General features: G+C 50.0%; 5 protein-coding genes across 5 annotated transcripts; 2 read left to right on the forward strand and 3 right to left on the reverse strand.

The window, feature by feature from the left end:
* Nucleotides 1-7,793: 7,793 nt before the first annotated feature.
* On the reverse strand, nucleotides 7,794-9,770 carry FTJAE_11084 (peroxisomal targeting signal receptor; the record flags this gene model as incomplete). Its single annotated transcript, XM_037343990.1, has 2 exons — nucleotides 7,794-9,539; nucleotides 9,600-9,770. 2 exons carry the CDS (start codon nucleotides 9,768-9,770, stop codon nucleotides 7,794-7,796), a joined length of 1,917 nt encoding a protein of 638 aa, XP_037201856.1.
* A 521-nt stretch (nucleotides 9,771-10,291) lies between these two features.
* FTJAE_11085 (valyl-tRNA synthetase) lies at nucleotides 10,292-11,305 on the forward strand (the record flags this gene model as incomplete). The annotated part of the gene is made up of 2 exons (XM_037343991.1): nucleotides 10,292-10,305; nucleotides 10,363-11,305. 2 exons carry the CDS (start codon nucleotides 10,292-10,294, stop codon nucleotides 11,303-11,305), a joined length of 957 nt encoding a protein of 318 aa, XP_037201857.1.
* A 914-nt stretch (nucleotides 11,306-12,219) lies between these two features.
* FTJAE_11086 (UPC2-like regulatory protein) lies at nucleotides 12,220-13,852 on the reverse strand (the record flags this gene model as incomplete). The annotated part of the gene is made up of 2 exons (XM_037343992.1): nucleotides 12,220-13,626; nucleotides 13,784-13,852. 2 exons carry the CDS (start codon nucleotides 13,850-13,852, stop codon nucleotides 12,220-12,222), a joined length of 1,476 nt encoding a protein of 491 aa, XP_037201858.1.
* A 4,367-nt stretch (nucleotides 13,853-18,219) lies between these two features.
* FTJAE_11087 (cystathionine gamma-lyase) lies at nucleotides 18,220-19,488 on the forward strand (the record flags this gene model as incomplete). The annotated part of the gene is made up of 1 exon (XM_037343993.1): nucleotides 18,220-19,488. The coding sequence occupies one exon, from the start codon at nucleotides 18,220-18,222 to the stop codon at nucleotides 19,486-19,488; it is 1,269 nt and encodes a 422-aa protein (XP_037201859.1).
* A 321-nt stretch (nucleotides 19,489-19,809) lies between these two features.
* On the reverse strand, nucleotides 19,810-21,491 carry FTJAE_11088 (uncharacterized protein; the record flags this gene model as incomplete). Its single annotated transcript, XM_037343994.1, has 3 exons — nucleotides 19,810-20,804; nucleotides 20,878-21,171; nucleotides 21,227-21,491. The coding sequence occupies 3 exons, from the start codon at nucleotides 21,489-21,491 to the stop codon at nucleotides 19,810-19,812; spliced, it is 1,554 nt and encodes a 517-aa protein (XP_037201860.1).
* Nucleotides 21,492-23,002: the final 1,511 nt, after the last annotated feature.

Consider the following 23,002-nt stretch of genomic DNA (forward strand, 5'->3'; position numbering starts at 1 on the left):
TGATAGATGGACAGTGGAGGGCACTGCAGGTGAGGGAAGGGAAGGTGAGGAACGCCTAGGCTAGTTCCCCGGTAGGTACCTGGCTATAAGGAACCTAGGGCATGTGCATAGGTACCTATAGCAAGCATGGACTGCGCAGATAGTACTCGGCAGGAGAGAAGGCCTTAAAGGATTGAGTGAGATCCAATGATTGACTGGGGAAATAGCATGCTACCTAGTACCTAGGTAGGCCGTGTTGCTAATAAGGAGCCCTATGGGTAAAAAAGAAACGAATGAATGAAACGATACCAGATTGTTTCTCTTTGGATGAAAAATGTAGGTGGATTACTAGGCCTGAAAGATCAGATCCATCAAGCAATCAACCGGACACAAGGAACATCAAAATGACCTGAGAGCAAGCCTCATTTCCCCTAGCACAGATGGTAGTCTCCATGTCTCGAAACCTCCAAGGGGAAAAAAAAATCATCTGGCGTCGTACGCTGAAATGGTTGGGTCCCCAGCACATGCATGTTCAGCAGCAGCACTGTATCCACCTTCACTGTCCATACAGTAAGGTACCGACTCAAGCTCGTGGACGGTAGCCGCTTGGAGCTTTTGAAGCAGGGGACCGGGCAGTGAGATCTCCCTCCAGCTCTTGGTCGGGTCTCAGCAACAAACCCGCGGCAGGCTGACGACTACCTTACCTACCTCTACCTAGAGTTTACAAGGGCTGTCACAGTGGCCGTCCCGGTGGCTTCAGCACCTTACTCTAACCTCCACGCTCCCCATGATAAAACACGGCATTCGGGCATATACCCATCTCATCCCTGTGTCTGGTACCTTGGACTTGTAGCGCGTACAGTACTCGCTCTTGCCGTACTGCGAAACCTGTGCCGTTGCCAGGGATCTGGCTTCCCACCGACAAAGCTTGTGAACCATTGGGTTCAACAGACAAATTTTGAAGCAGGCGAAGAAGCATGAGGAGTCTTACTTCGACCCAGGACGAGATTTATCACTGGGCACCTATACCGGCGCATCTAAAGTACCTCGATAGTTTTCAAACTCCCTCAAAACAGTTGTACAGACAATAATGGCCCTCTGGTGGTTGAGACACATATGCTGGTGATAGAAATAAAATCTACCCGAAAGGCTCGTTACTCTCCCCACCACGTCCTCCCATGTGTTCGAGTACGATACATCCAACGGAAGGCGGCGCTAGCGGGGGAGTGTTGTAAAAAGTTGTTATAGGCGCACCATGAGCGGCTTACATCGAGGCGACGGTGTCAGAATCCACTCTCCACCCCTGGAATCCCTTTTCTTCATTCCCCCAAAACCTTGTTTCTGTCATTGTCCGAAAGTCAAGTCGTGGAGGGTGGTGCGGGGAGCTTTTAGCTTGGGGGATCGGGGCGGCGCAACTGGAAATGGACGCCATGTGGTTGCTCAGTCTAACCGGTCTGAATCTGCTCACAACCCCTTTGAGGCACAGCATCAAGTCTTGATGAATCCAAGGCGTCATCCGGAGACTCAGGCCACACGGAGAGAGTTGCGACGACTGCACGGCTGCACGGTTTGGTGGCTTCGAATACCTCACTCAGATCGAGGGTCAAACATTTTGACAGAAAGTACCGACTTACGTAGTAGCCTAGGGTCAAATGTTTTTGAACTCAACGGGGATCTAGATCTGGATCTGGCAAGCCATATTTGCCTTGCCGGTGTCGGCTTCAAACCAACCAACACACATGGCTCGCACTGGTCCAGGCAAGCATTTCCAGCCATTGAACAATCCAGCCAGGAAAACGCAGCTACTTCAGCATTGCCATGATATCAAATTTGATATGAATCTGGATGACTTTGTTCCAGGCAATATGTATCGGCACCCTATGTGCCGATTACGATGCGGGATGCAGTCATCCACATGCCAACTCTTGCCCAACTGCCGCCAGAGACTCGGGACTGCACTGTACATATCCGGCCGTACTGTACTTCCGGCGAGAGCCCATTCCTGCTACTGGTCATTGTCAACCACGTATAACAAGGATCAATCCATGAAGTGAATCCATGATGGGTATGCAAGAGCGATAAGCATACTCCGTGCAGACAGAATCAACTGGGCTCATCGAAATCCTTATTGCTCATTACGACCAGCAACTCCTCCATCACGTCTCAGACAGACAGAAGAGCTAATACGCACCCAGTCTGCCTTGTGGACGACATAGGAAATAACGCCCTGTCCATATGAATACTGTACGGATACACGGACAGCGTTATTGTGTGCAGCAATTAGATCTCGTCGCGGATGATTTTCCGGGTGCCCTGTGTGATAGGTACATACTGCGAATACGTATGTATGAGATGCTCACCACGGGGTAGGCTGGACCAGCAAGCCTTGTAAATGTGGCTTGCACCAAGGCCGGGGCACCTCGTGCGCCGTTCACTAGCGTATCCATGACCCCATCAGATGGCATGGTTCTCGAGGTTCATGCCGCGGTGCAAGGATATATTCACGGCCCATGTCCTTGAGCTTGCACAGGACTGGCTCATCACCACCTCCAGGCCCCTCCATCGCTTGCCTTGCCCCCAAAGTTTAACCCCCCCTATGTTTGATGAGCGTGGAGCGGAGCAACTAAGCACCCCAGTACCACATGCGCGATCTTCCGCAGCCACGTGAGGGTCATCTCTCAGAAAGCAGATCGACTGATCCACCAGTCAGTCTTGGCCCAATACGTATTGCAAGAAATAGTGCACATGGGCGTGATGTATTTTTGCTTTATCCCCTCGTAAGCGCAGTCGTGCCGCACAGCGACTGGGGCTACGTACCCAGGTACCGCCCCAAGTTTGCGAGATGCCATGTGGCAGATCAGAGGACCTTGGGAATGTCATATTGGACCATGGGGCCGAGATAGTTGGTTCACCCCGATAACTTCCTTGCTCATCTTTCCTAGAATGGAAAGTAAAGAGCATACGCACAGAACTTGTCATGCCCAAATTTTCATAAGCGTTACCACCATGAAACAATCGGGTATAATTGTACACTGTGAGCCTTCGCCAATCATTGCTGCTTGTATCTAGCAACGTTTGCAGAGAGAACACTGTTGTTCCCTCACGCACGTGTCGGGGCGCGTCCAAGAGATCTAGCCGCCGTGGTGACTAGCCGGTACGATTTCGGGGCGCTGATCTTGACAAGCTAGGCGGGCCAATCGACAAGGGTATTTCTAAAGCGATACTACATGATGGGGCTGGTCATACAGAGAGGAGCGCTCATGGATATTCCTCGTGTCTGGTTGCTGGTGCAAATATTAATGTAGAGTCGCGCCCATGTTAGGTAGTTGATGAGAAAAAGAAAGCGTATGAGAGAATTTTGTTCCTAGGTAAGGTACTTAGTAATAACCTCCATTCCTAGATACCAATGCTGTTACGGAAGTTGTAAGGATGCATACAACTCTTTCGTACACCGAATACCCATTACCTTAGGCAGGTGCGAGATTGGTATTCCTTTTGACTCGGAAGGTGCGACAGCGATGTGAAAAGTAGGTTCCTACCTTCGAACAAAGTACGACATTTGCGTTGTATGCCATGAATAGGTACCTATTTGGAGTTTTCTTGACCATACATACAACCCAATCTTGTCCGTTTCATTCGAGTTGGTTAACTTGATCCTCAACTTGAACAACGAAATGTTACTAATTACTTTTCTCGCTCATTGGCCATTGTTTTAGCATTGCTTACGCTGTTGCTTCAGCTCATGCACCTTACCGCTTTATAGTGACCTTCCGTGGGACACGCACTTTTGGTCCAAGTTGTAGCGAAACACACAGAGAAATTGCCTTTACACAACCCATATCATGCGATGTTATATAAAACAAGTCGGAATCGGTCTCTTGCTTTCGCTTACAGACTGTTCATTACGAATGCTATGCTGTGATATTAGACGTAACCCTCGAAGTCAATGGCGAACCTGGTTATACTCTGCAACGCGGCAACTCGAGTCCTACCGCTCAGAATGTTGAACTATGGCACCCCTTCTTTATCAAGACAAATTCACTCCCGCAGTTCGAGGCCAACGCGAGCCATGGTCATCAAGCGAGTGCCCAAAATCACTTGTTGATGTCCCAAACACCCAGCAGCTTGACCCAACGTTCGGGGATGTTCTCCCGGGGATCCTTATTATCGTCTTTTCGTCGAGTAAGCCAATGCTGCCGATCTCTACTTTGGGGTTTCCAGCCGACTCATGGCTGCAAGACTGTAGCTGAAAACTGTTTCTGCTATGCGTCCCACAGCAATCCCTGTTACGAGTCAATTCCCCTGATTGGATGGATATAAGCCATGATTGGTGAGTATGTATCATGGTATCTACGCAGGATACAACGTTCCATGGGATCTGAAATTTCATTACCCAGCAACCGACGACATCTATCGATACTGCGGCAGCATGGGTTGCTCAAAAACATCAACGAGGGTCTGGTGGCATATCCGTGCTTAGCATTCTCCAGCTTTTGCTACCTGTCCAGTCTTGGGCTTCGAGTCCCCTATACGTATCCAACGTGGCCTGCACATAAATGACACCAACGGAGCTATGACATACCGCACTCAACTTTTGGCGCCAGGGTGAGAAGCCTTGATTAACATACAACGGTAAGTGCCGGTTCGGTAATTGATATATTTGCCAGACCACGATTGTTTGTCTTGATAGAAGTGGTACGACCATGCATTATCACGCCGACTCGCTTGTCTAGTCACACACTGCATCACTGACGAACCAGATCAAAGTGATACCCGTGGAAGACCATGCAACCAGTCCCTCTTTCACACGATTTTTCATCCCACGTCCCACTCCCCTCATATCAGCCCTGTGCAATGCTATGGGCACAGTGCAGCTGGCGGATCACGGCTTTAATTCATCTGGGCTAGTCACGGAAAACTCGAGATCTGGAGCCCCTTCAGCTCTGTGTTTGGAATTATTATCATCAGATGAATGGGCCCTCCGATCTCTTGGCTGTCGTACCGAAACGCCTGAATTCATCCATAGCGGGGAGTCGGTCGTCGTGCTAAAGCCTCGTTTTGTCGAAGCGATATACCCTTGCGCTTCTCAGATACTTGTGGGTTCACAGGCTGTCTCTGGACCCAGCCGTCTGGTAAGGCCTAGGCACTTCGCAAGAACAGACGAAGTGAACAAAGTTTGGAACTATCGTTAGTGGATATTTTGCAGTACAGTATCCATGGAGGCCACCGTTTGATCTTGCTCATCATCATTGATAGGGTTATATAGCTGGTGAGGACCAGATTTGTCCTCATTCAATGGATACATGATGACGATGCTGTTTGACACTGCTAGAAAATAACCTTCAATTCATTGAATGGCGGCATGAAACGACAGCCACGGATCGACAAGATAGCATTTCTCCATTGGCGCGAATCCACCAAGACCATGTCGCAGAACGAAGTTTACTCAGATCTTTAGCTAACGTTAGATCACAGTCTCAGTCCTGTCTGACGGACAATCCGAGTTAATTAACACATACCACTGAGACACAGATAGGCGGTCAGCTGTAACAGTGAGTACTCACACAAGTACATGTATTGGCGACGTGCTCAGGGAACATGGAAGCAAATTCGTTGCTACTTCGCACATCAATGACAATACCACAGCTGCATCCCTTTCTCAAAATTCTGTTCCACACTCAAGTTGGCAAACCATCCAGGTTGGTGAGCCCAGATTCTTGCTGTCGACTACTTTGCTTGCTAGAAGATAGGTAGGTGAGGCATTGTACGATACATAACCTTATCCCGGGGCACGCCAGTCTATGATGGACTAACTTTAGTATCATCACTTCTGCACCTGGATCAAGCATGTTGACGCTTGGATCGAATCTGGGGCCCCTAGCCTGGGTGACTAGTTCAACGCCCTCCGTTCCTCTCGATACCCTATGGTGAGAGCCCCATGGATGCCCGTCATAAGTTCCAAGTCCAAAAGCGCCCTCTCAAGAAAGGTCGGCCAAAAGATAGGTTTGTTGGCTGGCAGGAGACTTGGCCTGCAGCGAAATCTCCAAACAGCTTTGTGTGGGCGCCAGCCTTGCTTATCTTGGCCAACATTCAACAATTTGTATAATTCGCTCCATGGCTGCCAGGGCTGTCTATGAGATCGTGAAGGATGCGTTGCTTCTGGAGGTCCTGGCGGCAAGGGGTTGTCAAGGACAATGCAGGGAGGACCAAAGCTCTCTGCAGGATCTGGCCGGTGTCTTGGCCACCCTCAGTCAGATAACATGCATCGCATGGCATCACGATTTTGACAGGTGTGTCTCCCAAAGCACCCGTCCGGCATCCCATCGACACGTAATCTGATTTGAGCAAGCAAGACTTTCCGTGCTGCATCTCTTGTCGTTCATCACATAGATGTCTCGCTCAGCCCAATCAAGTCAGCCGAGTGCCTGAGACCTGTCTCATACTTTTTGCTTTTGCCAGCAACATGGTCCAGTCATTTCCTCAGCCTGCTTCTCCCCTTGCGTATTCAAGCCTCGACCCTGTCGGATGACCTTTCTAGCCTCCTGCATCTCAAATATTTCTCCACCTCGGAGAAGAAGCTCAATGTCTGATATCCAGCTGCCGCCGTGGGCTCTATAGCGGCTGCATGGGTCGAGTCTCGTTCTGACGAGACATGCATCAGCCTTTCATGAAAGTGCATTTGACCTGTAATAACAGACGGCACGGAGTTGGCTTCCTATTGATCTGAAGATACCCGAAAGATCGTTCTTCTCTTCCCGGAGAGCTATTCGGCCTCCACACTACCTCGGCAACAGGACCAATGGTAACAATGGCAAGACTAAGTCTACGGAGATGAGGGAGCGTTAAGTGGGAATACCGAGGAAATGATGACGAGGTGTCACTCTCTCATGCTCACCAAGGCGCATGGCTCAGATCACCTCTGCCCATGCCTAACTGTTAGTAAAGCATTCAGTATGTCTCGAGATGTGTGGCCGTTCTGCTAGACATAGACCAGTGTACCACAGGGCCATCGAAGTCGCGTCGACGAGTTATGCATACCATTGGCCTTCGACCCATAAGCTGATCATATGGCTGTCTAGCTGTCCTAACATTGCCGTCGTGCGAGTCATCTGGTGTAACACTATGAAGCCTGATTGAATCGCCAGTGGGAAGAGTAAAATAACTTTTCACCTTTCCAACATTTGCTCATCACTGCATTGAAAGTAGACATTTTCATACTGGTCTATACTTCAAGATATCACTCTATTTGTGTCATTGCTTTCTCGATATCGTGGGTTTACCTTGAACCGTGCAAAATCTTTCACAAGGTCCAATTCTAACTGAGCTGCACATGAAGATAGCTTGTTAGATGTTCAAGCGTGTCAGCCCAGGCATCGAGAGCGCTTCGAATGATTGGCAAAGCCTTACGAGGGTATGTCGAGTTGATAATGGGAAAAGTCCTTCATCTTTGTCGACACAACCACATGCGGCAGTGATCACTCGCCCACATCAGAGATAAGAATGGTTCTTGGCGTCAATTCATGTATAGGTGCAATGTATATGGAACTTGGCGTAACTATTCGTAGACATTGATGCACGATAAATGAGCGTAAAGTGGTTATACACTATATGATATCGTTGCTCCAGGGACTATGTACATCACCGCGATGCAATTTTTTCCAGAGCCATGCATGTCTCTCATATGTAACATCCAAGCTAGGGCCAAAGTCATTTTTCACAGCAAACGCACTATTGCTGAGTCCTGTCCAAACTTCCTTCGGGCAGACCGCTTCTTCATGCAAGTCAACTCATTCAAAAACAAAAGACGTGAAGCCCTAAAACTCAAATTCCGGTCTGAACACATCCGGATCGACGCCGGCAACCGTCTTCTCCGCCAAATCCCGGCGACCCATCTGTGTAAAGACACGCCGGAGGGTATCGTACAGGGTGCTGCTCCGGTTTTGCGCCGACATGCGGTCGAGTGTCTCATCGACACCGGAGGCATTATCGCCCAGAATCTCGTACGCCTTGCTCCGGCCAGACTTTTCAATGGCCTTGTGCATCTCCAGAGCGGCTAGGAAGTGGCAGGCAGCCTCATGGTGGCAGTGAATGTTGATGCAGCTGACACCTAGGTTATAGCGGGCTCGCACAAAGTTGGGAGCCATAGCAAGGGCCTCCTGGTATGCCGCAATGGCTTCCTCGGAGCGTCCACTATTGGCAAGAGTCGCGCCAAGGCGGTTCCAGAGGAGATGGAGCTGCTCCTGTTGGTTTGATGTACCAACTTCTGATGAGTGGAGGGCAGACTGGAAGCAATCCACAGCTTTGTCATAATCCTCTGCGCCATAAAAGAGCACTCCAAGGCCTACTTGCACATCGGGATCCATGTGCTCACCATCCGGGCTCAGCTGGGCCGCCTTAATAAACAGATTTGTCACCTTGTCATGAAGCTGCTGCCGGTCTGTGAAACCCATCTCTGCTGGGGGGTGTAGGTCTTTGGGGTCGAGAATGTTAGGATACTTAACGGACAACCACCTCTCAAGAGTTCGATATGCTGTGCTGTCGTATCCTTCATTGGTGTACGATACAGCCAGGCCCATCAAGGCCGCCAAGTTGTTGGGGTCAAGTTTCAGGGCTTGCTCGAGAGCCCTGATGGCTGCTGTCTCTTTCTCGTTTTGCGCCTGGGCTGTTCCTAAGTAAACCCACGCCTCGGTATGATTAGGATTCTGCTGAACAGCAGATTCGAAGGCCAGCGCGGCCAGGGACAGGTTTCCGCCTTCTCTCATGATGCGTACACCCTCCTCGAAAGCGTTCTTTTCGTCGCGAAAGAAGTTGTCTTGTTCGAATAGGTAGGTTTCGACAGCCGGGTCCCCGAGGCGGCCCCAGTCGCCCATACCCTCGAAATCGGGCATCATGTTGTTGCTCCATTCGGTATCGAATTGGTCAAAGTCTTGTCTAGAAGCAGCCGTCTCAGCTTGTATTCCTCTCCATATAGATTCGAAGTCACCCAACTCATTAGTTTCGGCCGTCAAGCCTTTATCCATTTCGTTTAGCTCCTGCATCGCGGCATTTGCCTCTTCTTGTTCCTTAGCCTTATCACTATCTTGCAGCTCCATCGAGGCGAACTGCTCCTCCCACTTGTGGTCGTCGAGCTCCACGAGGCGGCCCTTGCCCTTGAGATCCTGCTGTTGTGGTTGGTGCATGGGCTGTTGGTTCTGGTACATAGGTTGAAACATGGGAGTGTAGCCCATCGGCCGGTTCATCATGCCGCCCATCATGGGTCTTTGTTGGTTCATCTGGCTAGGCACGTTGCTTTGCATCGGACTCGCTCTCGCGGAAGAACCTTGTGTGTTAAGCTGCTGAAAACGTGCAAATTCGTCAGCGTTAAAGTGCGATTGCGCAGCAGGTGGCGCCTGGAAAGCTGACTCCATCGCTGGCTGGCCATTGAAGTCGTGCGCCCATGTTGGTGACGCCGAGTTGGCTCGCATATGGGATTGGGCCGGGCTAAGAGGGCCCATCTGGCCTGGCTGCATGGGGAATTCTTGCTGGAGGCTTGGGCCTTGGTTAAGGAAGCCGTTCATCATCTACAGCATCAAGATTGGTGTATTAGTAATAGCTTCAACGGCCCTTGTATAGCAGCGCACCTCATCCTGGGGCGCATTGGCGCTCTGGCTTCGAAATCCATTGAGCTGTCCTCCAGGCCCTCGACCAACTAGACGATCTTGCTGGAGTGTTCTGTCATTCTGAGTATGCTTATGAAGCTGGCTGAGGGGGTTCGCAGATGTCGAACATTCAGCGCCACCCATAAACGACATGACGGCTAACGTTCAGTAGGATGAGTCCTGAGTGATCGGGTATATCGTTAAGCAAAAAGAAGTTATGGGAGTTTGGAGTCGATGATGAGTTCTCGCTTTATTGATTATGAGAAGATATGAGTTGTAGTTCACAGTTCAGATGTAAGAGGGTCGAAGTCCTACTGTGAGCTAGCGAAACCCGAAGTGATGCCCGCGCTATGGCGGGGAAAATACCGAGGCTCCGCCGTCTTCTTTGCCATTATCGGCAGCACTTACCGAATATGATAACTGTGCCGCACGTGACTGCGGGGGTGGCCCAGAGTCCATGAGCAGGGGTCTCACCGAGCATAGGTACTAAGGTAACAAGGCAAAGGGGCACTATTATGGAGACCGTTACTTTCGGTGAACGGTGAGTAGCGTAGGCTTTATCGATAAGAACATTTTTTTTCCTCAGTCCTACTCTCAAGGCTACAAGTCAACCTCTCAGTTTTGAAGCCTCACCACCGATCTTTCCAGGACATCTATTATTCCCAATTTACAAGATGCTCAGACAAGTGTATGTCAAACCGATTGTTCATAACAAGTATGATTCCGTCAACTGACAACCATAAAGTAAACCTCGCAATGCGCGCTCAAAGCGAGCCCTCGAGAAGCGCGAACCAAAGGCAAACGAGAATCCTAAGACGTGCCTCTTCCTCCGTGGAACAACATGCTCTCAGATAATCCAAGATGCTCTCAATGACCTTCATCAGATGCGCCAACCTCTCGCTAAGAAGTTTACCAAGAAGAACGCCATCCATCCCTTTGACGACGCCGCCTCGCTCGAGTTTTTCTCCGAAAAGAACGACGCCAGTCTCCTCGTTTTTGGTAGCAGCCAGAAGAAGCGTCCTCACACCTTGACTTTTGTTCGCACCTTTGGTTACAAGGTTCTTGACATGCTTGAGCTCTACCTCGACCCAGAGAGCTTCCGTGCTATTGCTCAGTTCAAGACAAAGAAATTCGCCATTGGCCTGCGGCCCATGATCTTGTTCGCTGGTACTGCTTTTGAGAGCCCTGTCAGCAACGAGTTCACCCTTGCGAAGAGCATGCTCCTTGATTTCTTCAAGGGCGAGCCCAGTGACAAGATTGACGTCGAGGGTCTCCAGTACATCATCTCCATTAGCGCAGAGGATAGCACTGGCGACGGTGATGTTAAGCCCGCTATCCACTTGCGAGTCTACACCATCAGCACCAAGCGATCCGGTCAGCGTCTTCCCCGTGTCGAGGTTGAGGAGATTGGTCCTCGCATGGATTTCCGTGTCGGCCGAGTCAGGGAGCCCGATGAGTCGATGCTCAAGGAGGCCCTGAGGAAGCCTCGCGGCACCGAGGAGCGCACCAAGAAGAACATCACAACTGATTCTATGGGTGACAAGATTGGCCGCGTGCATCTGGGCAAGCAGGATCTCAGCGAGCTGCAGCTCCGCAAGATGAAGGGTCTGAAGCGAAGTCGAAAGGATGCCGAAGATGCGGTGGATGTCGTTGAGGAGAAGGAGGAGTCCAAGAGGATAAAGCAATAGTACATGTATGGCATTGCATGCTTGGAGTTGGGCGTCTAGGAAAAGGTCTTGTAAAGGCCACGTCAATAATTGATTTACTGGGTTCCATCCCTAGATATGACAGGTCCTGTCGTATGTCTAATTGAAGTTTCTGATATTGCTGTCATTTATCTGGGCATGGTGATCCCGATGCTGTCATCTCTCCTCTGAAAGTCAGTCATAGTGTCTAGATACAACTGCTTGAAGCAAGACTAGTGCTCTTTATATGTTCCAATCATTGCAAGTATCGCTCGCTGAACGATATTATATACATGACTACATTCGAGGCCCCGAATCGCATCTCTCTTTTTGTAACGACATTATATACTAATTAAACCGAGACCAAAGTGGAAGGCCCCGCTTCCAGCAACGACCTGGACACTTGTGCCGGGTATGCAATATGGAGCATTGAAACCATAAGCCCAAACTTTTCCTGGGCGTGTTTGATCTAATTGTACTGTTTCCCGTGCCTGGCTGAACCCTTTCAACTCGTAAGTCATGATCAATGATGGGCTTGCCAGTATGCTGAATAACACAATGGCCAAGTCCTATGGGTGCCTGGCAAAGAATCTCGAACATTAAGCTTTTCCTTACTCGGTAGATTATCACGCCGAGAATGAAATCCGACTGTAAGGCCCCATACACTCTCCTACACGAGTGATCATTCGGACCATCTCGTCTTGACATAGTCACTGATTCCAATTGCGAGGAAATGGTCGTGGATCATCAAGTGGAGGGTGTTGGCCGTCCTCTTATGTCGACTGCTGATGGAAAGCATTTCTTGCTGAGTAGCGACATGCTGAAGCTGGTTACCAACAAGATATTGAAAGGGCCGCGAGACCAGCTCTAAGCCCTAAGGTCCGGCCATCATGGCTTTGCATAGCTGCCACGATCCTTCAGTCAGGTGAGTCAGGAACGATGAGGTCCTCGTCTGCGATGGGAATGGGAGGCTGCGCATGCTGGTGCAACATCTCAGCAAATATCTCAATGTGCTGTGTCATGGAGCCCACAGTTTGTTGCTCTGGTGCCTGCTCTTCGAGTTCCGTGCCCCAGATGTCTTGTGGGATAGAGCTGCCGTCCAACAAAGCGATCCTTATTGGCCACTCAAGGTGCCGCCACCATTTAGATCCGGGCTCGAATAAGCTGACTAGGCCCATGACCTCTCGACGAGCCACATCTTGCAACCACCATACGTTATCCATTCGCTTCAGCAATGCAAAGAAGCAAGCAAGGATGGCGAGAGCACGGGGGCGTCTTGCATCAACAAGATCAACGTAGCGCTTCGAAACAGTAGCAGGGAAAGTGAGTGCGGCAGCTGCGTGATAGTTTTTATGCGCCCAGTTGAGCACGCTGACGGCATGTGAGTAAGCTTGAGTGGTCGTCGACAGCAAACGAGGATCTTCATTCATTAATTCATCGTTCAGCCCTTCTAGCATATGGCCGAAGAATGAGTCAGGCGAGCGCGGGTTGAGGTTCAGTTGGAAACCAGGTTGTGAATCAATGACAACTTTGACGATGTCGCTGTGGTGGATCCATTGCCACGAGTTTGCGACGACGGTCTTGACGCCTTGAAAAGCATGGAACCAGGAGAGCGGCGGCACATATCTGCTCGTTGAATCCCCAGGGGCAGAATCACCGTCGTCTTTGACAAAGATGCGCGAGGCACTTGCTTGGAAAGCAATGAGCGTCGCTGTGAGGAACAGAGCCTCCGCATTATCAGGCGTAATGCCCGAACCCAGCGACGCCCCGAATGCAGAAAGAGAGGAGGCCGAGTAGGCATGTGAAGCGCGCACCAATGCTTTGTCATTCGGGGACATTGAGCGTAGATGAAGGGCTGCGACAGACAAGATGGCGTCGGCAAGATACGTCTTGCCGTTGCCAGAGAAGGCCATCTGTGGGACAGCACGCTGCCAGATATCCTCGGCGGCAGGCGAGTTGGTCAGGAGCGTCTTGGAGGTGACATTGGTATAGTGATGCATCAAACGCAGCTCGAGCATTCGTTCGCCATGGTCTACGGTGTTGGTGGACGAGCTTATCGAAGGTTGCGAGTAGACGGAAGTCGGAGGAGAAGGATTTGGTCGCGGCGCTCTTGCTGGACTTGAAGGGGCACGTGGGCGTGGTAGCGGAGTTCTGGGAGCAGAATTGAAGTTGACGGTCGGCGCAGGCGAGGGAGTAGGTGCGCCGATACTCTCAGTGCTGGTATTAGTTGATATGGCAAGTTCTTCGAGGACATCGGGGTTGCTGAAATCGCAAGGAACTCCGTGCTTGGCACAGTTACCACATCGTGGGTGAACCTCGTCGCACTACAACCAATGGGAATTTCGAGTCAGTCCAGGCGCGCAAAAAGATCAAAAGTCTGGGGGCGATTCGAGCCAATGCGAAGAATGTTTATGTCTGAACGACAAGCGCGAAATATGGTGCGATGCGTTGAGGCATAAGCAGAGGACCGATAAAACCTACTTTTATCTTCCTATTTTTGCACCTCCGACAACCCGCCCGAGACTTTTTGTGAGAGCGTCGAGGAGGCATGATGGATTGAGAAAGGGGGCAAAGGAGGAGAAGATATGTAATTTGTTTGTTTCACGTGTCGCCTGTCAACAATTTCCCTGGAAACGTATGAAGAGGACCCTGAAATGTGAGCAGAATCGCAGCATGGCCGCAGAGGCAGGGGGCCTCTCTATACGGTTGGCTTTGGGTAAAGGAGAAGCAACAGCAGAGAGCAGAGAAGGAAGAGAGATTATTATAAGGAAGAGAATTCCATGACGCGTGTTGAAGGACGAAGAGAGGCGAAATCGTGGTTGAGCACGAAACGGTAAAGCTTCTCGAACTTGGGGGCAGAAGAAGCTGGCAGTTAGGTAGTTACTGCTGAGATTCCCCGTTTCGAGCAAGTGCGGTGAAGGAGAATCTGGTGCTATTGTGATGTGATGAGATGCAAATGAGGGCAGAAGAGATGCAGCCAGCAGCCACTGCGCACCATGAAGTGGAGGGGCGGTCCCGTCGGCAGGACAGCCTAGTGGAGCTTGGAGAGTCGAGTAGGGCCCCCGGTTCAGCGCAGTTCTAACCTGTCATGGCCTTCTGTTGACGTCTACAGCGAATTGGAGGGGAGCTGGGAAGGCTGCACTGCCACAGCAAGTCAAAAGGACAGGGATATGGGCCCTTGTCCTGTCGTGTGCACCCCGTCCATTCTGCTCTGTCTCTGCTCCCCGAGCCCTCCTGATACCTATTGCTGTGCATGTCGGGGATGCTTTTGGTATCAGCTTCTCGTTGTGGAGCCCGAATATCGACGCTTTGTCGATTGTGCCCTTCGCCTAAGGGACCACGTAGGCAGGTGGACTGAGGATAACATAAAAAAGGATGAGGACGGTCCGGATACCACCAGATGGTTTTGGTTTCTTTGATCATCTTAAACTCTCTATGGCACAATGGGCTGAACGACAGACAGACAGGTCGTAGAGGACCCTGTGACAGGAGAGACATCCATACTCAGACACCTGCAAAAAGGTCACACAGACTGAAAGATTACGCATGGACCCCTATCCAGGCGTACTATGGCGTATTCCAACCAACATGACAGCCTCAAAGCCACTCCAGTTCAGACTTATCTTAATGTCAATCGGATGAGATAAGTTGGTCCGACTGAGGCTGTGTTAATTGGACGTCAATGGCAACTGTGACGGGTAGATAGATAATGGATGCATCAAGATATTAATCTTCCGCCCAAGAGAGGTACTGTACCTAGATACGGAATATGGTGGGTTCTCCATCTGTCGGATATTGGGATGGTTTGGTGGTCCGATCGTATCATGAGATCTCCCATCTTTTGGGGACACGGGACGATGGCGTCCAATGAGACCACGACATCCTGTCAGACTGAGAAAACGTTGAGCCGTCGGGGATGTGGTTATTCCGAGGGTTAGGATGAAGGATTTAAGACATCTAGTACCTGTACTGTAGATTTGGATGACGTTTCGAGATTAATTGATGGATGCATTAACTATTATGATGCATTTTCAAATTGATCTGCGGCATCCGTACTCGTATCATAATGTCTGTTACAGGCTAGCCACTTTCCTACCTTGGTAGGCAGATTTAGTTCCCTCTTGTCCAAGGGAGGGCGCAAGAGGTGATAGGCACAGCACATAGTACAAAAAGAAGCCAGCCGGTCCAGGCATTGTTTACTTCCGTGCCTTAGGTTGTGTCCGAAATGCACGGGAACAGAGTATGGCATAAGGTACTTTAGCATATTTTATGTCTAAATGCCATAAGGCTTTTATAACAATATTATGTATCTCTGAAAGAAAAAGCCAGAGTTGGGTCCCTCATTCCATAACTACCTCACCTTATTCTTACTAGTACAAGGGGCCATGCAATAGATGTTTTTTCAAGGGTGCTGCTCGTCATGACTATCGGTTAAGGCAGCAAAACGAGGCTAAGGCATTACCTAGTAGAATTGTTAATTCGGTCCAACATCACTTACTTGACAACTTCTTCTCATTACAATCATTGAAGTTCCCGTATTCATGTCAATTTAGTATACCGCGTCTTCTTTGGTAGACTCAGCGAACGATAAACACATTAAACGAGGTACTAAATTTGGTCTTGTCTGTAATCTGTTGGTGCTAGCATTAGATCTGCTGACTCCATTTCCGGGCGGACATGACGACACGAACAATCACGACATCGTCGACCTGCAAGGAACCGCTTATCTTTTATGGCAGCTCTCTCCAGGTGTGTGAGACTTTTGCGGGGGACACGGGACAATCACAAATGCATTCAGCCTCTGTACCTAATAAGAATTGTGTTGCAGCCACACAAAGAGTTCGGTAAGAAAGAGGTTGTACACACCAACGGAACAAATCCTTGCACGGGATGTCGGTCATGGATTCTATTTGACGATCACGACTTGAGTTGATGCACTGATTCCAAAGCAAACGGCGGAGTTCTAAACTTCTCATTATCAGGTAAACACAATGTGACGCGAGTTTCGTAGGCACCAAGGTTACTCGAAAACATTGCGGCCATATCGGCGCAATACTCTGTATATATCACCGAAAGGAGTAGGCGGGTTAGTAGGTAGGATGATGTATCCTGGTGGAACTCTACATACTTAGTAGGTGGCGCGGCTTACAGCCAGCGAGAACCGTACTATCTTACCAAAGACAGGTTCTCCCTTCTATCACGACATCGAGCACATGATGCGCCAGAGCCTCACCGACCAAAGGTTCTCTGTTAGCTGGGCTGACTAAAACGCTTGAAGACTTTCCTCCGTTGTATCTCACGGTGAAATGATGGATACAAGAACACCCCCTCCACTCATCGCCGAAAGGACCGCATCTGCCCGCCGCAAACCCGGCAGGCAATAATAGGAAACATCGAATGGCAGGTAAGTTATTCGCGCGCCTTGCGCCAGGGAAATAAGATGATACAAAACCGATATATGTAAGCCATCAAGGACATAGGGAGGGAGGGGACCTTTGTTGCTGCAGTGGCGCCAAATCGCCATGGATGGAATACAGATACTGCTTCTGTAAGCAGCTTTTCCATGTCACGTTTGTCATTGAGGCCAGGGAAATCAGCTCGGGCACGCCGCAAGGTTACCCAAACAGGCATTCACCTGTCAAACCGTCAGTTGCAGTCCATACACTTTTGGGCATTGGACTTCGGCCGTTTTCCTTTCTTTCTTTCTATCCATCCAATGGATGACGAAAGGCACAAGAAGCGGCGCCATCCGGGCCATCGGTCAGGGTACGATGCTGTACATGAAATATCACCCAACTTTGAGATGGACTTGGGTGGAGGGGCAAGTAGACTTGATGTATACCAATTGAGTCTTGTACAATCCATTGCCTCGTTGTTCTACCTTCTGGTGTACCTATTTGACTTACAAATGCTTGGAATGGAACAAGCCATAGAAGAAGAAGTCAATTCATCTAATCCAATTGTGTAACCCAGACGCTAGAAGAAATGGAAATTCGATATAAATCATGGGAGTCCATTTTTTTCCCTTCGCTGAGCCCTTCCATGATTCCACAATCCCAGCATCCCAATCTGTCTAACTGATCCTTGCCATCTCGCTCTTGATCCTTAAGCCGACGATATTGGGATCTGTACTTTATACACCGAGAGCCGATACCCGACCACGAAAAAAACACAACCCAGCCAAAGTTGCATATTTTTTTGGCACACGAGTCACTCACTAATTGATTCTTTTTACGTTTATTTACTCTCTGGACCATGCATTATTAATCTATTGAGTCAATTTCACTGACAAGTTGACATCTCATCATCGTCTTTTGGACTCTTGATACTCTCGATCCCTTGCTCAAGAGGCTGCTGTGACGTGATCGTCAAGGTTTCAAACCCACCCGCTCTAGACCTCTGAGACTTTCTGTCTGTTTTATTATCGACGACACGACATTGCTCCTTCAGGACTAAACTCTACGCCCTCCTCCTTTTGCGCATCATCTCGACCCTGGATCGCGTCAAACCGAGGCTTCCCCATGTTTCTCTGTACCTTAACTTAGCGCAGCAGAATTGCATCCAGTACCTTACCTACCGACCTACCTAGCTCTAATATAAAAAGGGTCCCCTCTTACGTTCCCCATACCTATTACTTCACAACACAACAGACCAGGGCAACACAGGAAAAGGGAAAAAGGCTTTTTTCCCTCTTTTTTTTTACCCTTCAGCCCCGCCTGGACCTCCACTTGCTTGTCGCTAGAGCCCAGAGTTTATATCTATATCAACATCTCTGTCACCACCTCAACCTCTCTTCCTTACTTCACCTAAACTCGCCGACTTTCCTCAGCTTTCCTTCGGCCTCGTGTCTCTAGACCCTGTCGAGGCTCAATTATACCCCTCTCCCTCAGTCAACCCTCAGTCAACCCTCAGCTACAATGTCGGCTGCTCCTCTCAATTCGGACCCTGTGGCCACCCCACCTCGCCCTCCGTCCCCCGTCCACAGCTTCGGTACTCTCGCCGTCCACGCCGGCGCTCCACATGACCCCGCTACCGGTGCCGTGATCGAGTCCATCTCTCTATCGACCACATTTGCTCAGTCCGCCGTTGGCAAGCCTGTTGGCGAGTATGAGTACTCCCGATCCTCCAACCCCAACCGCACCAACTTCGAGACCGCTGTCGCTGCTCTCGAGCACGCCAAGTACGCCCTCGCCTTCTCTTCCGGTTCCGCCACCACCGCCACTATCCTCCAGAGTCTCGCTGCCGGTAGCCATGTCATCTCCGTATCCGATGTCTACGGAGGTACCCACCGATACTTCACTCAGGTCGCAAAGGCCCACGGCGTCAAGGTGACCTTCACACCAGAGATCGAGGTCGATATCAGCGAGCACATCACTCCCGATACCCGTCTGATCTGGATCGAGAGCCCTAGCAATCCAACCCTGCGCCTTGTCGATGTCCGAGCTGTTGTTTCTGAGGCCCACAAGCACGGCGTCCTCGTCGTTGTTGACAACACATTCCTTTCCCCTTACGTCCAGAATCCGCTCGATTTCGGTGCCGACATCGTTGTCCACAGTGTCACCAAGTACATCAACGGTCACAGTGATGTTGTCATGGGTGTTGCTGCTTTCAACAGCGACGAGCTCAAGAACCGCCTAAGCTTCCTTCAGAACGCCATTGGCGCAGTTCCCTCAGCATTTGACTCCTGGCTTGCTCACCGTGGTCTGAAGACTCTGCATCTGCGAGCTCGTGAGGCCAGCCGCAACGCCGACGCCGTGGCTCGAGCTCTCGAGGCTTCTCCTCTAGTCATTGCTGTCAACTACCCCGGTCTCGACTCTCACCCTCACCGACATATCGCCAAGAAGCAGCATCGTGATGGTTTGGGTGGCGGCATGCTCTCATTCCGCATCCAAGGCGGTCACGCTGCCGCTGAGCGTTTCTGCCAGGTGACAAAGATCTTCACTCTCGCTGAGAGTCTCGGTGGTGTGGAGAGTCTGGTCGAAGTTCCCAGCAGCATGACTCACGCCGGTATCCCTCGAGATCAGCGTGAGGCTGTCGGTATTTTCGACGACCTTGTTCGCATCAGCTGCGGTGTTGAGGACGCCCAGGACCTTACCAATGACGTTCTCCAGGCCCTCGAGAAGGCTACATCTGTAATCAAGACCAACGGTTTCAACGGTAACGGCAATGGCGTCAACGGCTCCTAGGCGCATGTCCTAGTGGTTTTTCCCAGTCGGTTTTTCGTTTATTTAGAAGAAGATGATCTATGATGACATGTTGTGAGATTTATTTCCTTTGTCTGAGGATGCTCTAAAAGCAAATAAAAAGATAGGGGCGTGCTTCATTTAAGGCCCCCCTGGGTTGGCATTTATATAGCGGCTATGGTCAAAACTGATGCATATCGCATCTCTCTGTTATTGAGGCTTGGATGACAAGCTACCTGAAGAATATTATTTCGATTTCTCGAGGTAGTCAACAGCCAATGGGTCGTGATATCTCGTCGTGACATGGGAGCCCCCGAATCATCATTAAACATGTTCGTCGTCAGAAGGTGGGATATTAAACAAGTTTTCCGTGAACTCGTTTGCCATGCTATTCTCGGCAGACCACTCGTTGCGACGCCGGTGTATCTCACTCATGCCTTCACATGCTGTCTCGGCGATAAAATGCAACTCATCAAGAGTATTGGAGTTGCAATTTGGGAACACGCCATCGATGCTGCGTTGCCACTCTGACGTTGAATTTGCGACAGCCGTCTGGTACGCATTAGTATCGTATTCAACCACCCCCAGTGCACGATTCCGTGGGAGCAGGTTGTTAAGAAGACTGTCAAACAGAGCGTCCGCAGGAAGGTATTCGACTGCATCTTTAGTGAGAGCCGTAGGTTGGCGTATTCCCATGACAACTTCAACAAAGCGTTGGGAGATGCTTCGACCGAGACCACAGGGGTCAATAAGGTCAAACTCTGGCTGTGTGGGGATATCTTCGAGCATGTAATGGTCGTAGGCCAGGAAGGACGCTCGGCAGATTCTCAGATGTGGTGTTGCACATCTCAGCGCCATAGCAATCCAATGGCAGTCATCCCCTGGACGTTGGTTGGGCATACCGACCCAAAGGATTTTCTTAGAATCCTCGTTCCAGTCGCGCGACTGCTCGACCTTTAGATATACTTCGTTCAAATAAAGCTCTCGAAGTGTGGTTCCAAAATTCTCCGCAGTACGGACAAATACCTCTGGGCACAACTCGATCCGCTTGAGCTCCAAGCATGTGAGATTGGAGTGTATGACATTAGGCGCCGGTAATGACTTTGCACGCCACTCGTCAACAGGCATCTGCCAGAATTTCGTCTGTTTCAGACCTCGTGGTGGGCGATCATCGTGGTCCATCCCTACTAAGCAGAGACTCTTGAGCTCTCCCGCGTTCTCCACAAGGTTCCAAAGGCAGGATCCGAATAGTCCCACGGTTATGGGCTCGTTCTCGTGTCGCCGTAACGTCAAGACGAGGTGTTCCAATACCTCCAAAACTTTCATGATGTTCATCACATCGATCGGGTTCATCCAGAGGTGACGTATGGCTACATCGGTCACATTCTCTACGACAAGTGTATTGAGCTTTAGCTGAGTCTTCCTCGGGTCGCTGCGCAAAGGCTTTCAGTGTGTTGGCCAGGATCATCGTGGCGGCGTTGCAATGGCGGCCGACGAGCTGGAAGGGGAGGTTAAGTCGTAGACGGTCAACGTCACGGCAATAGAATAGCATCTCCTCAACCTTCTCATAGTAATCCGTCTCCGTGAAAGATGTTTCATTCATGCAGTACTTTTTGTGTAGTGTTTGACAAAAGTCCGCCATGGACGGAACTCGTGCAAATACGGTATCAAGGAACTCGACTTCCACTGGCAATGATCAGTTAGCCACCACACATGGGCGGGCCCGGGGTCGGATACTCACGGTCATCTCTCAGAACCATCAGGTCAATATATAGACTCTTGCAGTGATAGCCTATCGTCTGGAGTGCATCTATTTGTGGATGTTCTATACCGCTTGTCTTGCTTAGGCGCGAGAATTCCAGGTCCAGAGTCCGGCATGCGAAGGGCTTAAGAATCTGGTCAAAGACGCGGCAAACGAGCCGAAGATCGAGGACTGCATTCTTGGGGCCATATTCGATACATTGCTGAAGTATCGCATCGACCAGTTCGCGCGGTAGGCGATTCATGATAAGCAATGTCTTGTGTGGTTCTGCAAATAGAGTTGGCTGATTGCGGGTAGGGGAGGAATTAGAGGGGTCGGCAGCGAGTTGATGTGCATCGAGCGCTACTATGCGGCTTCAAAGTTCATTCGAGAGTTGCATTAAAGGCCCTTATTTTTGTCGAACATAGCTCATCAAGCCTGTATCGAAGGGGCAGAGAGCGTTTGGTTGACAGGCAGACACACGTCCTAAAGGCCGTGAGAACCCAGGAGGTAGGTAGTTGAAGTTGGAGTTGTAAGGTTGGGCAATCAACCAATGGAGTTCAGGAGCTGAGATCACCATGCAGGGTCCCGACCGCGTTACTTGATGCCGCCAGGGGAGCTCTCCACCCCCACTGATTCCAAGCTTCGCATTTTGGTAGAGCGATAATGAAGTTAGCTACCCTAGATCCAACTACCTCTACCATCTGAAGGTGTGATATTTCTATGTCCTCTCCAGTTGATAGAAACGCCAGCTCCTACCTTACCCAGTTCTTTCATCTTATGTCTCCTTTAACCATCTTGTGATGAAGAATGGAAGAGTCTCATTCATGGCCCAGGAGCAGTTGGGCGGAGCAGGTGTGTTATCAACGATACAGCTATGAGATATGACAGTACCCAATGTTGAAATAAAAATCCAGGAAGTCAGCTGAATTTGTCGAACAATAGGAACGAACAATCCCCTAACCCAAAGCAAGCCCAAAAACTCTTCACAAAAAGGGGTAACAACGAGCCTCGTTGAACACTCTGAAAGCCGAAGATTCGAAAGTTGGTGTTACAAATGTTCCATGATGACGAACATCTGTGTTGTCTTAGATATGACAGAAAACCGCATGGGACTCGGAAAATTGTGCCGAGCCGCTAGGGAATGCAATGAGATACTCATATAAGACCGTGATTACTCTCTGATCGAGACGGAAAAAACGGCACCATATTGTGCTTTTAGAAAAGGAGTATTGCTTTTGCGGAATATCGGCAGACATAAACTGGAACAAACATGAAGCCATTGGTTCCAGCCGTGTGAGAGCCAGTTCAACTTAAATCTACTCTTGTCATATGCTGTACGCGTAGGTTGATGACAACGCCGGAACGGCCCCCCTTAGCAGCAGTTGAGGAGAGGTGAAGTTTAAAGGCGGCTAGTAACGTTAGCCATCCGCGATGTGGCTGCAGGGCGCTAAAAGAGTCCAGAATTCTGCAAGCCTGAGCAATGTCTGCGCTCCCTCCTACTCAACGAATGCCAACAGCAAGAGCCCTCGTGATAAGAGTATGAGAGAGGCTGGCCCAGGCTGGTCGACAGCAAAGGCAAAAGAAAGCCACCTCCTAGCCGCGGCACCAAACTGATGGTCACAGATAGGATTCGAAGATCCTCGAATCATCTACGAAGTATCTACTCTGTAGCCTCTCAGCGTTCTCCCCTCTCACCGGTAATATGGTAGTTATTACCCAACAACTGAATATTCAAATCGTAGGGAATGATACCTCCACGGCCATGCAACCTCA

This window comes from Fusarium tjaetaba, assembly GCF_013396195.1.
Source record: "Fusarium tjaetaba strain NRRL 66243 chromosome Unknown NRRL66243_c0000267, whole genome shotgun sequence".
Classification (NCBI taxonomy): domain Eukaryota; kingdom Fungi; phylum Ascomycota; class Sordariomycetes; order Hypocreales; family Nectriaceae; genus Fusarium; species Fusarium tjaetaba.